At 38.9% G+C, this 13,036-nt stretch overlaps 1 protein-coding gene across 2 annotated transcripts in view; it reads left to right on the forward strand.

The window, feature by feature from the left end:
* Vps50 (VPS50 subunit of EARP/GARPII complex) overlaps window positions 1-13,036 on the forward strand; it is a 130,444-nt gene that overhangs the window by 37,750 nt on the left and 79,658 nt on the right. The window contains exons 10-13 of one of the 2 annotated variants that reach the window (XM_087901847.1): window positions 1,388-1,430; window positions 3,099-3,197; window positions 5,778-5,918; window positions 6,032-6,052. In XM_087901847.1, the coding sequence (XP_087757973.1) occupies window positions 1,388-1,430; window positions 3,099-3,197; window positions 5,778-5,918; window positions 6,032-6,052 (304 nt within the window). The remainder of the gene's footprint in view (window positions 1-1,387; window positions 1,431-3,098; window positions 3,198-5,777; window positions 5,919-6,031; window positions 6,053-13,036) is intronic. The other variant, XM_087901848.1, reaches the window with a different exon arrangement.

Consider the following 13,036-nt stretch of genomic DNA (forward strand, 5'->3'; position numbering starts at 1 on the left):
TGAGAGACTCTGTAAGGAACTAGAGAAGGAGCCCATGGAGGTCTATAGTATGAGCTTAGGATTGTCAAGGGTGCTTTGCCAATGACAAAAAAAAAAAAAAATTATGAAAATTTCTTCTAGAAGCTTATGACATCAGAAGTAAACTTTCTTCTTCTTTTTTTAAAATATGTTTTTCCTCCCTTAAGCTACTAAAGTGTTTTTTGATCTTATGGATGGTGAACTGTGCATTGTGATCCTCCCTGTTGCCATGGGTTACTAGGAATTTGAGAGTCAAGTTTATCATTAGCAGATAACATTGAAAAGAACCTAAGATTTCAATGTGTTGAGCTAAATCTTTTACTCATTCTTATTTCTTCAAAACGTTTGTCAGTGTTCTTTGAGACTGAATTTATTTTATTGGACTTCAGAGACCTTTTTTGGTAATATATAATTTAAATCGTATCAATTTTAAGTTTTGTCTGTTACAAATAGGTTCCAAGAATTGTGTGCACACGTTGACTAGATGTGTGCACAGCCTTGGAACTGCTGTGAGGTAGCCTGAATGTGAACCACAGTCACATATATAGCTTTCCAAAGAGCTCGTTGGACTGTCCCCTCCCTCGAGCATTGCTTTAGTTTTCCCATTTGTTTTACATCCAGCTAGAGTTTGAAGAGTCAATCTGGATTTAAAATATCTTTTGGCCATTTTGCTTGTTTGCTTTGCTGTTTTTCATAGGTACTTTTACAGAATGACTAATGGACTCAAGTGCCCCCCCCCTTTAAAAATTTTGTTTATTTACATTTGAATATCCCCTTTGCCAGGTGTCTGTTGGAGCCACTTGCCATATGTTCCCTTAATTCTGAGTCCTGTCAGCATCTCAGTCTCCTTGCTGTAACTTTACAGTAAGGCATTTCTAACCTTGTTCTATGAGATTTTCTCAGCTGCTCTTAGCTCTTAAGTTGCCACAGAGATTTAGAAGTCACTTATTAGTTCCTCCAAATAAAAAAGAGTGCTTGCTTGGATTTTGATTGGAGTCGGTTGTTAGAGGATATCACTTTGGTGAGCACAGCATGGTAACAGATAAAATCTCCAACAATATGCATTTCATTGTATTTTTAAAACATTCAATTTCTATTTCTTCATCCCATGTTGTAGAAATTAACTTGTGAAGTTTTACATTTTATTTTAATTATTCCTCTTAATTTTGAAAATGTACCATGAACTTTTGGTTCTTAATTCTCTATAGGTTCTTCTATTACTTCTTTTCTTGTCTAACTGTATTGCTTGTCATCAGTAGCCATATCACTGCACATGCTAAGGGCACTGGCTGGCTGTTTATTCATCACCCATGGTTATTTAGCATTTACTCTTAAAGATTGGCACGTCTAACTCTCTTCTGTTTGATAGTGAGCTGAATTCAAAGCTGCAGGATACTTTGGAACAAATTGAGGTAAGGAGCTTTAAAATAGGTTAAGCAGAACTTTTCCTTTGTGGGTGTTGGTCTAGGCAGGCCCAACATAATTTCTATGTTTGTTTTATTTTTCTTGCTCTAGATCACTATATTCAGATCACTTGTGTTTCATTTGAAATGTCTGTGTATAGTCAGATTAATCTACATGTAAACTAGATAATGTTCTTAGAATTAGGGTGGCTTAAAGGAGAATCTGAAAACATCACTATTTCTAGAAATAGTGACTCTTTAAACTCAAGATAAATGTGTTGTCATGTTGTAGTATAATAGAGACACTTTACAAATAATTGAATTTTATAAATTACTTTTATTTTTGGATCAGTAAGTTGATTTCATTATGATTATTAACTGATAAAAACTTGAAATTGAAATTTATGCACTGACAGTGCTAAAGCATGGATGGGGAGCCTGTATATGGCGGTTCTGTTCAACTTGTCTAAGATGAGGATGACTGACCAGGTCTCTTCCTCAAGAGGGCACCAGTTCTCATTATAGATGGTTGTGAGCCACCATGTGGTTGCTGGGAATTGAACTCAGGACCTTTGAAAGAGCAGGCATCTCTTCAGCCCCTCCTAATATCATGCTCAGATCATTGAAAATGTAGAGGTGAGAAGAAAAAGGTTTATCCTGAAGCTTTCTCCTCCTCCTGTTTATATTCAGAATCTTCCTGCCTTGTTGGCAGTCTTTCCAAAGGAGGGGCTCATTTTAATAAGCAATAAGTTACTGGATTCCCTTCACACCTTTTGCTTTCTTGATTTGGGTACTGTTAATTGTAAAAGTTAGAGTTAGACAATCAAATGACCTTTTGTGAAAGGAGTCCCTGTTGCTAAATGCAGTTGTTTGCTAATTATAACAGTATATGGTTGCCTATCACAGAAGCAACTGACTTGAATTCTGTAAGTAAATAGTGCTCTGAATATTTTTTTAATGAGGGCTTTCTGTTGAGAATTCAGTGTTTATTCAGTTGTTTGGTTTTTTTTTTGTTGTTGTTTTTTTGCTTTTTATGTTTTTTGGTATTTTGACTCAAGGTTTCTCTGTGTATCCCTGGCTGTTCTGGCACTTGTTCTGTGGACCAGACTGGCCTCTAACTCAGTGATCTGCCTGCCTCTTCCTCCTGAGTACTGGGAATAAAGGCTGCACCACCACTGCTGAGCTCTTTATTAATTCTTAGTATAAGATTTTTTTTCTGTGCATGTGGAAAGTTATTTAAAAATGAAATCATTGAAATAGAAACCCGAAGTTCATTAAAGATGGAAAAGCTTAATTCGGTGTATGTTTTCAAAGTCGATGTTTGGTTGAGAATTACTTTTTCTTGATTGTAAAATGATTGTTGTATTATTTTTTGTAATTCCACACATTCAGTTTACATAACTATGCAATTTTAGAAGATGTTTGAGGAAATATAAAGCTAGACGTAGGTTTTAAAGCAGATAAATTGGTAATAATGCTAATTATTTGTATAAAACTTAAATATAAAACTTAATTATAGTGGATAATTTTAATTTACTTATACTTGTTTTGACTGATCTAGTATAATGGTAAATAGATATTAATTATAAATGAAGGGAAGGCAGTTTTAATATTTTTTTCCTTAGCCTTAAAAACAGTTTCCTCATTACCTCTTAACTTTTTCTGTTGATTGCATAGGAACAGCTGGATGTAGCTCTTTCCAAAATCTGCAAGAATTTTGATATTAATCATTATACCAAAGTTCAGCAAGCTTATCGACTTCTTGGAAAAACACAGGTTAGTTCTTGTTGTCAGAGGCTTTTTGTTCATTCCTGGCTGCCCGGATCCAAAATAACCACTTAGAAACTATATTATATAAATTACTGCTTGGCCAGTCACTTAAGCGTATTGCTAACTAGCTCTTCTATCTTTGGTTAACCCCTTTCTATTAATCTGTGTATCGCCTTGTGTCTGTGGCTTACCAGGTAAAGTTCTTTCCCGCATCCAGCATCTGTCTCCTGTGGTGCTACATGGTTTCTCCTTGACTCTGCCTGCTCTCTTCCAGCCTGGCTATATCTGTTAAGCCATTGGCTGAAAGCAGCTTCTTTATTCATTAGCCAATACAAGCAGCACATATACAGAAGGACTTCCCATAGCAAGTTCTGAGCAGATGTAGTTCATAATTAGGAACCTGTCAACCTTCATGATCGAGTGAATATTACCAATGTGATGACCTTACAAAATTTCACTTAACAAAGTGCATTTTAGTGCTTAATTTATAAGGGTAGCATATTCTTAACAGAGTCTCAGGGTGTAAATAATGTAACTGAAACATCCCAAAACTTTGCCAGGTTTGATATTTTCACAATTTTATGTAAGAGTTTTTGAAAAGTTAAGAGGTTGAGACAGGAAGATTGCAAACCCAAGGGAACTTGGGGCTACATAACAAAATATCATACCTGTTTTCAAACAATCAGACAATCACAAAGGAAGGGAAGAAAAGTACAAACTAATTCAGAGTCAATGAGAGATTACATGCAGTGTTCTATACCTTGAGTCTTGGTCCTGTGATGTAGATCTTAATATGGGATGTTGTTTGTTCCTAGACAGGCTAGCCTGATTCCCTCAAATGCTGTATAAACTGTTGCTCATTGGGTATGTTTATCTGCCAGATAGCAGATTTCCCCAATGTTGACGCTTGCCATGTAATGTGCACTTATCATCCACAGTCTCCATGGAAAACACGGAACAAGGGTTGTGTTGTCCATGTCTAGAATTATACATTTATTCACCTAACATTTAAACATGATAGACACAAACTTTTTTCTTTCTTTTAAATGGTGCTATGTTTTGGAAGGAAATTTAAGACTTTTCCAAATGTTTTGAATTGTTTACCATTTAAAATGCCTACTTTTTGTATAGTTAATTTCTGTATCTTAAGCTGTGTTTTGGGAAAACTGTAAGAAGAAAGTCACTTGGCATTTCTCAGTGGCACGTGTAAAGACCTTTGGAAATAGGGTTATGACTTTTAATTGAGTACATAATTGCGGGGGGCGCATCCTGACCAGCAGGAATGAACGCCACCAAAAACGAGAATTCCTTCCCTGGTCACATCTTTATTCGGAGCCCTTTGATTGAGGAAAATTGGGGGAAGGGAAGATAGAGCAGGGACGAGAGAAAGCTTAGAGAGAGGAAGTAGAGTCCCGAGGCAGCTGCTTTTAAACGGTGGAGAGGCTTGAATGCTGTCCTGATTGGTTAATGCCATTCTGCTGTTCTGAGCATGTGCAAGCAAGGGTGCAGGCAAGGGTGCTCAGCCCCACATGGCTAAGCCAGGTATACCTCCAAACTGCAGGACGAACCTGTGCCTCCAGGTGGCTCCCAACACATAATATTGTTTTTGTTCATTAAATATACATTTGTACCTACCTACTATATTGCTCTAGGTGCCAGAATATGGACTATCATATGTGTTCTGTTCTGGTGAGGGATGCTGTCTTAGTTAGGGTTTTTATTGCTGTGAAGAAACACCGTGACCAAGGCAACTCTTACAAGGAAAACATTTAATTGAGGGTTTGTTTACAGTTTCAGATGGTTAGTTCATTATTATCATGGTGAGAATGACAGCACACAGACAGGCATGGTGCTAGAGAAATAGCTGAGAACTTTTCATCCTGATCTGTAGAAGGCAAGCAGAGGGAGGGAGGGGGGAGAGAGAGAGAGAGAGAGAGAGAGAGAGAGAGAATATGAATGACAATGCACCCAGGCCTCAAACCTCACCCCCAGTAACACACCTCTAAGACTACACAAAACCACACCTACGCCAGCAAGGCCAAACCTTCTGATTAGTCTAATCCTTTCAAACAGTTCCACTCCCTAGTGACTAAGATATGAGTCCATGGGGGCCATTCTTAATTCAGACAGCACAGATGCACATGTGAAGTTTGTAGTTTGTAGGGAAAGTGCTGTCGGTGCTGTAGGAAGTGCTTTAGAGGGCTCTACCCAGGGAAAGCGAAAGGTGTGCTGAAATGTACAGGCTTAAATAGGTTAGTCAGGAAGCTGACCCTTGAGAATTCCTGAACAATGTAAGGGGACAAGTACCAGGCAGGACAGGGAACACAGAGATACAACTGTATTTGTTGAGAATGAACAAGAATACCAGAATAAAACAGAACAGGAGTTTCACACTCAGCCTGAGTGGGATGATGCCATGGTTATGTGAAAGTTTTTTTGCAAACAGTCTATACTATAGACTATGACAGTTAGTTGTAAGGATGATAATGATCTATATGTTATAGTTGATGAAGTTTTTCTTCTGTGTTTTGTGAAATCATTTGAAATTTATTTAGTCTATAAAATTACACTGTTTTCTTTTCCTAGACTGCAATGGACCAGCTTCATATGCACTTCACTCAAGCCATTCACAACACCGTGTTCCAGGTTGTGCTCGGCTATGTGGAGCTGTGTGCGGGAAACACAGATACAAAATTCCAGAAGCTGCAGTACAAAGATCTCTGTACGGTGTGCATTACTTTTATTATTGGTCATCTCTCCCCATTTCCTTGTACCTACTGTCTGAAGATGCCACTAAAATAGAAACAAAACATGTTTATCTTTTTTTTTTTCTTTTCCAGTATAGTTCTTATACAGAACAGGTGAGTAGTAGATATATTAGGGTATGCTTTAGTATGAGCTTGACTGACAGGTAGCTCAGAGTGTGAAGAGCCGAGGCTGACAGCTGGAAATGGTAGTGTGATTTGTTTTTTCTGAACAGGCTGGGGAGCAGCAGTACCACAGACAGAAACCAGGCATCTCTTTGCTCCTCGTCCTTTTGGTTTTTTGAAGCTTCTCACTCTCTTAGTCTCCCAAGTACCAAAACTGTGGACACATGCTACCATCAACTTGTTGGACCCTGTTAAACATCAAGTGGCGTTCTTTCTTTCTTTCTTTCTGTCTGTCTTTCTCTTTCTTTCTTTCTTTCTTTCTTTCTTTCTTTCTTTCTTTCTTTCTTTCTTTCTTTAAAATTTCCACCTCCTCCTCACCTCCCTTTTCCGTCTCTCTCCCCTCCTCTCCCTACCTCTCTAGTCCTAACAGCAGTCAGGGTTCCCTGCCCTGTGGGAAGTCCAAGGTCCTCCCCCCTCCATCAGGTCTATAAAGGTGAGCATCAAAACAAACCAGGCTCACACAAAGTCAGTCCATGCGGTAGAATCAAAACACAGTGCTTTTGTCATTGGCTTCTAAGTCAGCCTTCATTGCCAGCCACATTCAGAGTGTCCAGTTTGATCACATGCTCCATCACTCCCAGTCCAGCTGGCCTTGGTGAGCTCCCATTAGATCAGTCCAACTGTCTCAGTGGGTAGACGCACCCCTCATGGTCCTGACTTCTTTGTATATTTTGGAGATCAGACCTCTGTCTGATGAGGGATTGGTGAAGATCTTCTCCCAATCAGTAGGTTGCCTTTTTGTCTTAATGACAGTGTCCTTTGCTTTACAGAAGCTTCTCAGTTTCAGGAGGTCCCATTTATTCATTGTTGCTCTTATTGTCTGTGCTACTGGGGTTCTACCTAGGAAGTGGTCTCCTGTGCCCATGTCTTGTAGACTAACTTTCCACTTTCTCTTCTATCAGGTTCAATGTGGTCAGATTAATATTGAGGTCGTTAATCCATTTGGACTTGAGTTTTGTGCATGGTGATAGATATGGGTCTATTTCCATTCTTCTACAGGTTGACATCCAATTATGCCAGCACCATTTCTTAAAGATGCTTTTTTTCTTCCATTGTATAGTCTTATCTCCTTTGTCGAAAATCAGGTGTTCATAGATTTGTGGATTAATATCTGGGTCTTCAATTCGATTCCACTGGTCAACATCTCTGTTTTTGTGCCAGTACCAAGCAGTTTTCATTACTGTAGCTCTGTAATAGAGTTTGAAGTCAGGGATGGTAATGCCTCCAGAAGTACTTTTATTGTCTATGATTGTTTGGGCTATCCTGGGTTTTTTGTTTTGCCATATAAACTTTATTATTGTTCTCTCAAGGTCTGTGAAGAATTTCGCTAGGATTTTGATGGGGATTGCATTAAATCTATAGATTTCTTTTGGTAGAATAGCCATTTTTACTGTGTTGATCCTCCCAATCCAAGAGCATGGGAGATCCTTCCATTTTCTGGTATCCTCTTCAATTTCTTTCTTCAAAACCTTAAAGTTCTTGTCAAATAGATCTTTCACTTCCTTTGTTAGAGTTACCCCAAGATACTTTATGCTACTTGTGGCTATCGTGAAAGGTGATGTTTCTCTGATTTCCCTCTCTGCATCTTTTTTCTTTGTGTATAGGAGGGCTACTGATTTTTTGGAGTTGATCTTGTATCCTGCCACAGTACTAAAGGAGTAGGAGTTCTTTGGTAGAGTTTTTGGGGTCACTTATGTACACTGTCATATCATCTGCAAATAATGAAAGTTTGACTTCTTCCTTTCCAATTTCAATCCCCTTGACCTCTTTATGCTGTCTTATTGCTATTGCTAGAACTTCAAGCACTATATTGATGAGGTATGGAGAGAGTGGATGTAAGAGTCTGCACTTTCCAATGGATACCCACGCCCTACCCAGGCTGCGCGCTTCCTGAACTCGGGCCCACGAGAAAGGACGATTGTCCTGAGGGTTGGAAAAGAGACACAGACAAAAGAGACCTGGCTCATCTACAAGAGTAAATGGCAACTTTATTAAACTCAAGTCAGGTATTTATACCAGTGGGCAAGAAAGACCGAAAATGCAAAGCCTCCTCCAATCCAGAAGCAGGAGAAGAAGATTAAAGCCTTCCCGGCGCCTGGGGCAGGGTCAGCTGGGGGAGGCAGGCTATCGGCCCACTGCTAAGACCTTGAATACAAGTGGAATCACCATAACAAAGAGAACCAGGTTCTAGCTAGGTTATCCCCTCAAGCCAGAGCTAGTGCAGAGACTCCAGGAAGCTGGAGGTCACACGGCCCTGCGAATCGCCAGGAGAGAAGGGAAGAAACTTTGGTAGCTACAAGTGGACAGCCTTGTCTTGTTCCGGATTTTAGTGGGATCGCTTTGAGTTTCTCTCCATTTAATTTAATGTTAGCTGTCGGCTTGCTGTATATTGCCTTTATTATATGTAGGAATGAACCTTGTATCCCTAATCTCTCCAAGACCTTTATCATAAAGGGGTGTTGAATTTTGTCAAATGCTTTCTCAGCATCTAATGAAATGATCATATGTTTTTTTTTCAGTTTATTTATATGATGGATTACGTTGATAGATTTTCGTATGTTGATCCAGCCCTGCCTCTCTGGAATGAAGCCTACTTGATCATATTGTATAATTTTTTGGATGTATTCTTGGATTCTGTTTGGCAGTATCTTATTGAGATTTTTTGCATCAATGTTCATGAGTGAGATTAGTCTGTAATTCTCTTTTTTGATTAAGTCTTTGTGTGGTTTTGGTATCAGGGTGACTGTAGCATCATTAAAGGAGTTAGACAATGACTCTTCTGTTTCTATTTTGTGAAACACAGTAAGGAGTATAGGTATTAATTCTTCTTGGAAGTTCTGATAGAATTCTGCATTGAAACCATCTGGGCCAGGGCTTTTTTTTGTAGGGAGGTTTCTGATGACAGCTTCTATTTCCTCACGACTTGCAGGTCTATTGAAGCTGCTCACCTGGTCTTGACTTAATTTTGGTATATGGTATTTATCTTAAAAAGTGTCCATTTCTTTCACATTTTCCAATTTTGTGGCATACAGGCTTTTGTAGTAAGTTCTAATGATTCTCTGAATTTCCTCTGTTTTCTCTGAATTTCTGATCTTGTTAATTTGCGTGTTCTCTCTCTGCCATATGATTAGTTTGGCTAGGGGTTTGTCAATCTTGTTGATTTTCTCCAGGAACCAGCTTTTTGTTTCATTGATTCTTTGGATTGTTTTCAATTGAAAATTTTGTTTCAATTTTGTTGATTTCAGCCCTTAGTTTGATTATTTCCAGTCTTCTACTCCTCCTGGGTGAGTCTGCTTCTTTTTTTTCTAGAGCTTTCAGGTATGCTGTTAAGTCTCTAATGTGTGCTCCATGAGTTTGTAGGCTTTCTCGGGTTAGAATTGTTGTTGAGTTCTAACTTTATTCCATGGTGATCTGATAGTACACAGGTGATTACTACAATTTCTTTATATCTATGGATGTTTACTTGTTACCAATTATGTGATCAGTTTTCGAGAAGGTTCCATGAGATGCTGAGAAGAAGGTAAATTCTTTTCTGTTTTGGTGGAATGTTCTATAGATGTCAGGTCCATTTGGTTCATTACAACTGTTAGTTCTCTTATTTCTCTGTTAAGTTTCTGTCTGGTTGACCTGTCCATTGGTGAGAGAGGAATGTTGAAATCACCCACTATTAGAGTGTGGGTTTGATGTATGTTCTGAGTTCTAGTAATATTTCTTTTACATATGTCGGTGTTTTTATATTAGGGGCGTAGATATTCAGGATTGAGGCTTCCTCCTGATGAATTGTTCCTGATATGAGTATATAGTGTCCATCTCCATCTCTTCTGATTGATTTTAGTTTGAAATTAATTTTGTTAGATATTAGTATGGCCACACCCACACACCCACTTGTTTCTCTGGTCCATTTGATTGGAAAACCTTTTCCCAACCCTTTACTCTGAGGTAGTGTCTGTCTTTGAGTTTGAGGTGTGTTTCTTGTAAATAGCAGAATGTTGGATCCTGATTTCGTATCCATTCTCTTAACCTGTGCCTTTTTATAGGTGAGTTGAGTCCATTGATATTAAGCGATATTAATCACCAGTTGTTGTTGGCTCCGGTTATTTTTCCTGGTGGTAGTTTTTGTGTGTTTCCCTTCTTTGAGTTGTGCTGGTGGAGGGTTGTCTGATGCTTGTGTTATTATGGGTGTTTTCTGTAAGGCTGGGTTTGTGGCTTCATATTGTTTAAATCTTTTTTTGTCATGGAATATCTTGTTTTCTCTATTGATGGTAAATGCAAGCTTTGCTGGGTATAGTAGTCTAGGCTTGCATCCTTGGTCTCCTAGTTTCTGCAGCACCTCTATCCAAGACTTTCTCGCTTTCATTGTATCCATTGAGAAGTCAGGTGTAATTCTGATAGGTTTCCCTTTATATGTTTCTTGACCTTTTTCCCTTGCAGCTCTTAATATTTGTTCTTTATTCTGTATGTTTTGTGTTTTGATTATTATATGGTGAGGGATTTTTTTTTTGATCCAGTCTATTTGGTGTTCTGTATGCTTCTTGTACCTTCATAGGAATATTCTTCTTTAGATTGGGAAAGTTTTTGTCTATAATTTTGTTAAATATATTTTCTGGGCCTTTGAGTTGTAAATCTTCTCATTCTTCTACACCTATTATTCTTAGGTTTGACCTTTTCATGGTGTCCCAGATTTCCTGGATGTTTTGTGTTAAGAATTTGTTGGATTTGCTTTGTTCTTTAATCAGTGAGTTTATTTCCTCTACAGTATCTTCAGTGTCTGATATTCTTTCTTCTATCTCTTGCATTCTCTTGGTAATACTTGTCTCTGCAGTTCCTATTCGTTTACCCAGATTTTCCATATCCAGCCTTCCCTCGGTTTGTGTTTTCTTCATTACTTTCATTTCATTTTTCAAGTCTTGAACTGTTTCCCTTTCCTGTTTTATTGCTTTTTCTTGGTTTTCTTGTTTTTCTTGGGTATCTTTGAGAGATTTACTCATTTCATCTACTTTTTGGTTTGTTATCTCCATTTCTTTACACCAGTTTTTCACCTGTTTTCGTTCCTCTATTATTTACATATAGTTCCATTTAGAGTCAATTTCTTGTATTTCTTATGGAGTAGGGTGTTAAATTCTTCTAGTTTCGTGATCCCTGTATTCTGGTGATGTCATGTTGCCTTTTAGGTTGTTGGAGGAATCCTTGCATTGGCGCCTGCCCATCTCTTCCTTCAAATGGAACCAGGAGAGTCTTGGTGTCTTGGTTCAGTCTTTGCTGTGACTGACTCTCTGGGTGGATCTCTTCAGTGCAGGAGCAGGAACTGTTCCTGTCTGGGTAGAACTCCTCAGCACAGACACAGGGTCTCCTGGTAGTCCAAGGACACCAGAGACAAAAGGGCAATTGTGGGGGCAGGGCAGGTCAGGTCAAGTAGAACACAGAAGACCATTCAGCAGGAGCTGGGAAGAGGGGGCTGTGCTCTCTTCCGGGACAGTCTGCCTGGGATAGCACACACTCACCCCTCTGGATGGAACTCCTCAGCACTGAAACAGGGATAGCTGGTAGTCCAAGGACACTGGAGACAAAAGGGCGATCTTTGGGGCCGGGCAGGATCCAGTGGAACACAGAAGACCCAGTGGCAGGAGCTGGGGGTAGGGGGCTGTGCTCTCTTCCAGGACAAAAGGGTGACCGTGGGGGCAGGGTAGGGGCGAGTCTCAAGTGGCCTTCTTGAGGGCACTGGATGAATGATCTTGGGCAGGTCAGGTCTCTAGCTACAGAATTGAAAGTTATATGAATCTGTTTATACTAGAGCCATGAGACCAGATAGGAAGATTGGGGCAAGGGTGAAGGGGAGATAAAACATTAAGCTGTTGGCTTGTGGCATTCTGGCTTAGACTATGGGGAAGAGGATAAAGAGTCTGAAAAAGTAGCTGGCAGTGTAGGAGTCCCACCAAGAAAGGGTGGTGTCCCAGCACTGAGCAGGAAGGGTTTAGAGGATGGCCTAGGGCTAAATGCAGTGACACTTCATGGGCCACATGGTCACTCATTCCAGTTGGCCTCTTTTGGGACATCGTAATCTTCTTCAGACTTTAGGTAAGGAATTGCAAACGCTTCTAGAAAGTAGATAGCAGCTACTTTCCAGGAATTAGCATGAAGAATCAGTTAATCTTCATGTTTCAACAAGTTTGTGAAACCTACAAGACACTCTCTCACACATGCCTGTTGGGAGCTGGAGAACTTTTCTTACTTTTGAATATTCTAGAATAGTGATTCTGAATCTCTCTAATGCTTCAATCTTTTAATACAGTTCCACATAGTGTGGTGACCCCAACCATAAAATTATTTTTATTGCTGCTTCATAATTTTGCTACTGTTGTAAATTAAAGCACTGTTGCGATTGTAATGTAAATATCTGTTTTCTGATGGCCTTAGGTGACCCTTGTGAAAGATTTCTTCTAACCCCCAAAGAGACCTCAGCCCAGCGGTTGAGAATAGCCAGCTGTTTTAGGAGACATATTCGATACACTAGGAAGTTGATAATGACAAGTGTTAATGTATCTGAAATATCTTTTTAAAATAATTTTCTAAATCAGGACTGTTTTACCTATTTTTTGAGTCTGATACAGTTACATGATTATATACTTGTCTACTTTTAAATAAAGCCATCATTTGATATTTCTTAACTTTGAAACATTAATTTTTTTAAATCATGTTTATTTTATTACCAAAATTGTCACCTTTGTTTGTGATTTTATTAGTGTGGCTCTAATTGATAGATGCCTTTAAGTGATGAAGCAAGTTAAAATATTTTGCAATTTCTATTAAGCAGAAAATCTTACTAACTGAAAAGGGTGTTTTAGACAAACATTTAGATGTCTTTTATACTGGTTAGCTATGTTGTTTGTATCCGTTTGTGTATATTGTGTGTTTTTA

This window comes from Myodes glareolus, chromosome 25, assembly GCF_982192425.1.
Source record: "Myodes glareolus chromosome 25, mMyoGla1.1, whole genome shotgun sequence".
NCBI classification, from domain to species: Eukaryota; Metazoa; Chordata; class Mammalia; order Rodentia; family Cricetidae; genus Myodes; species Myodes glareolus.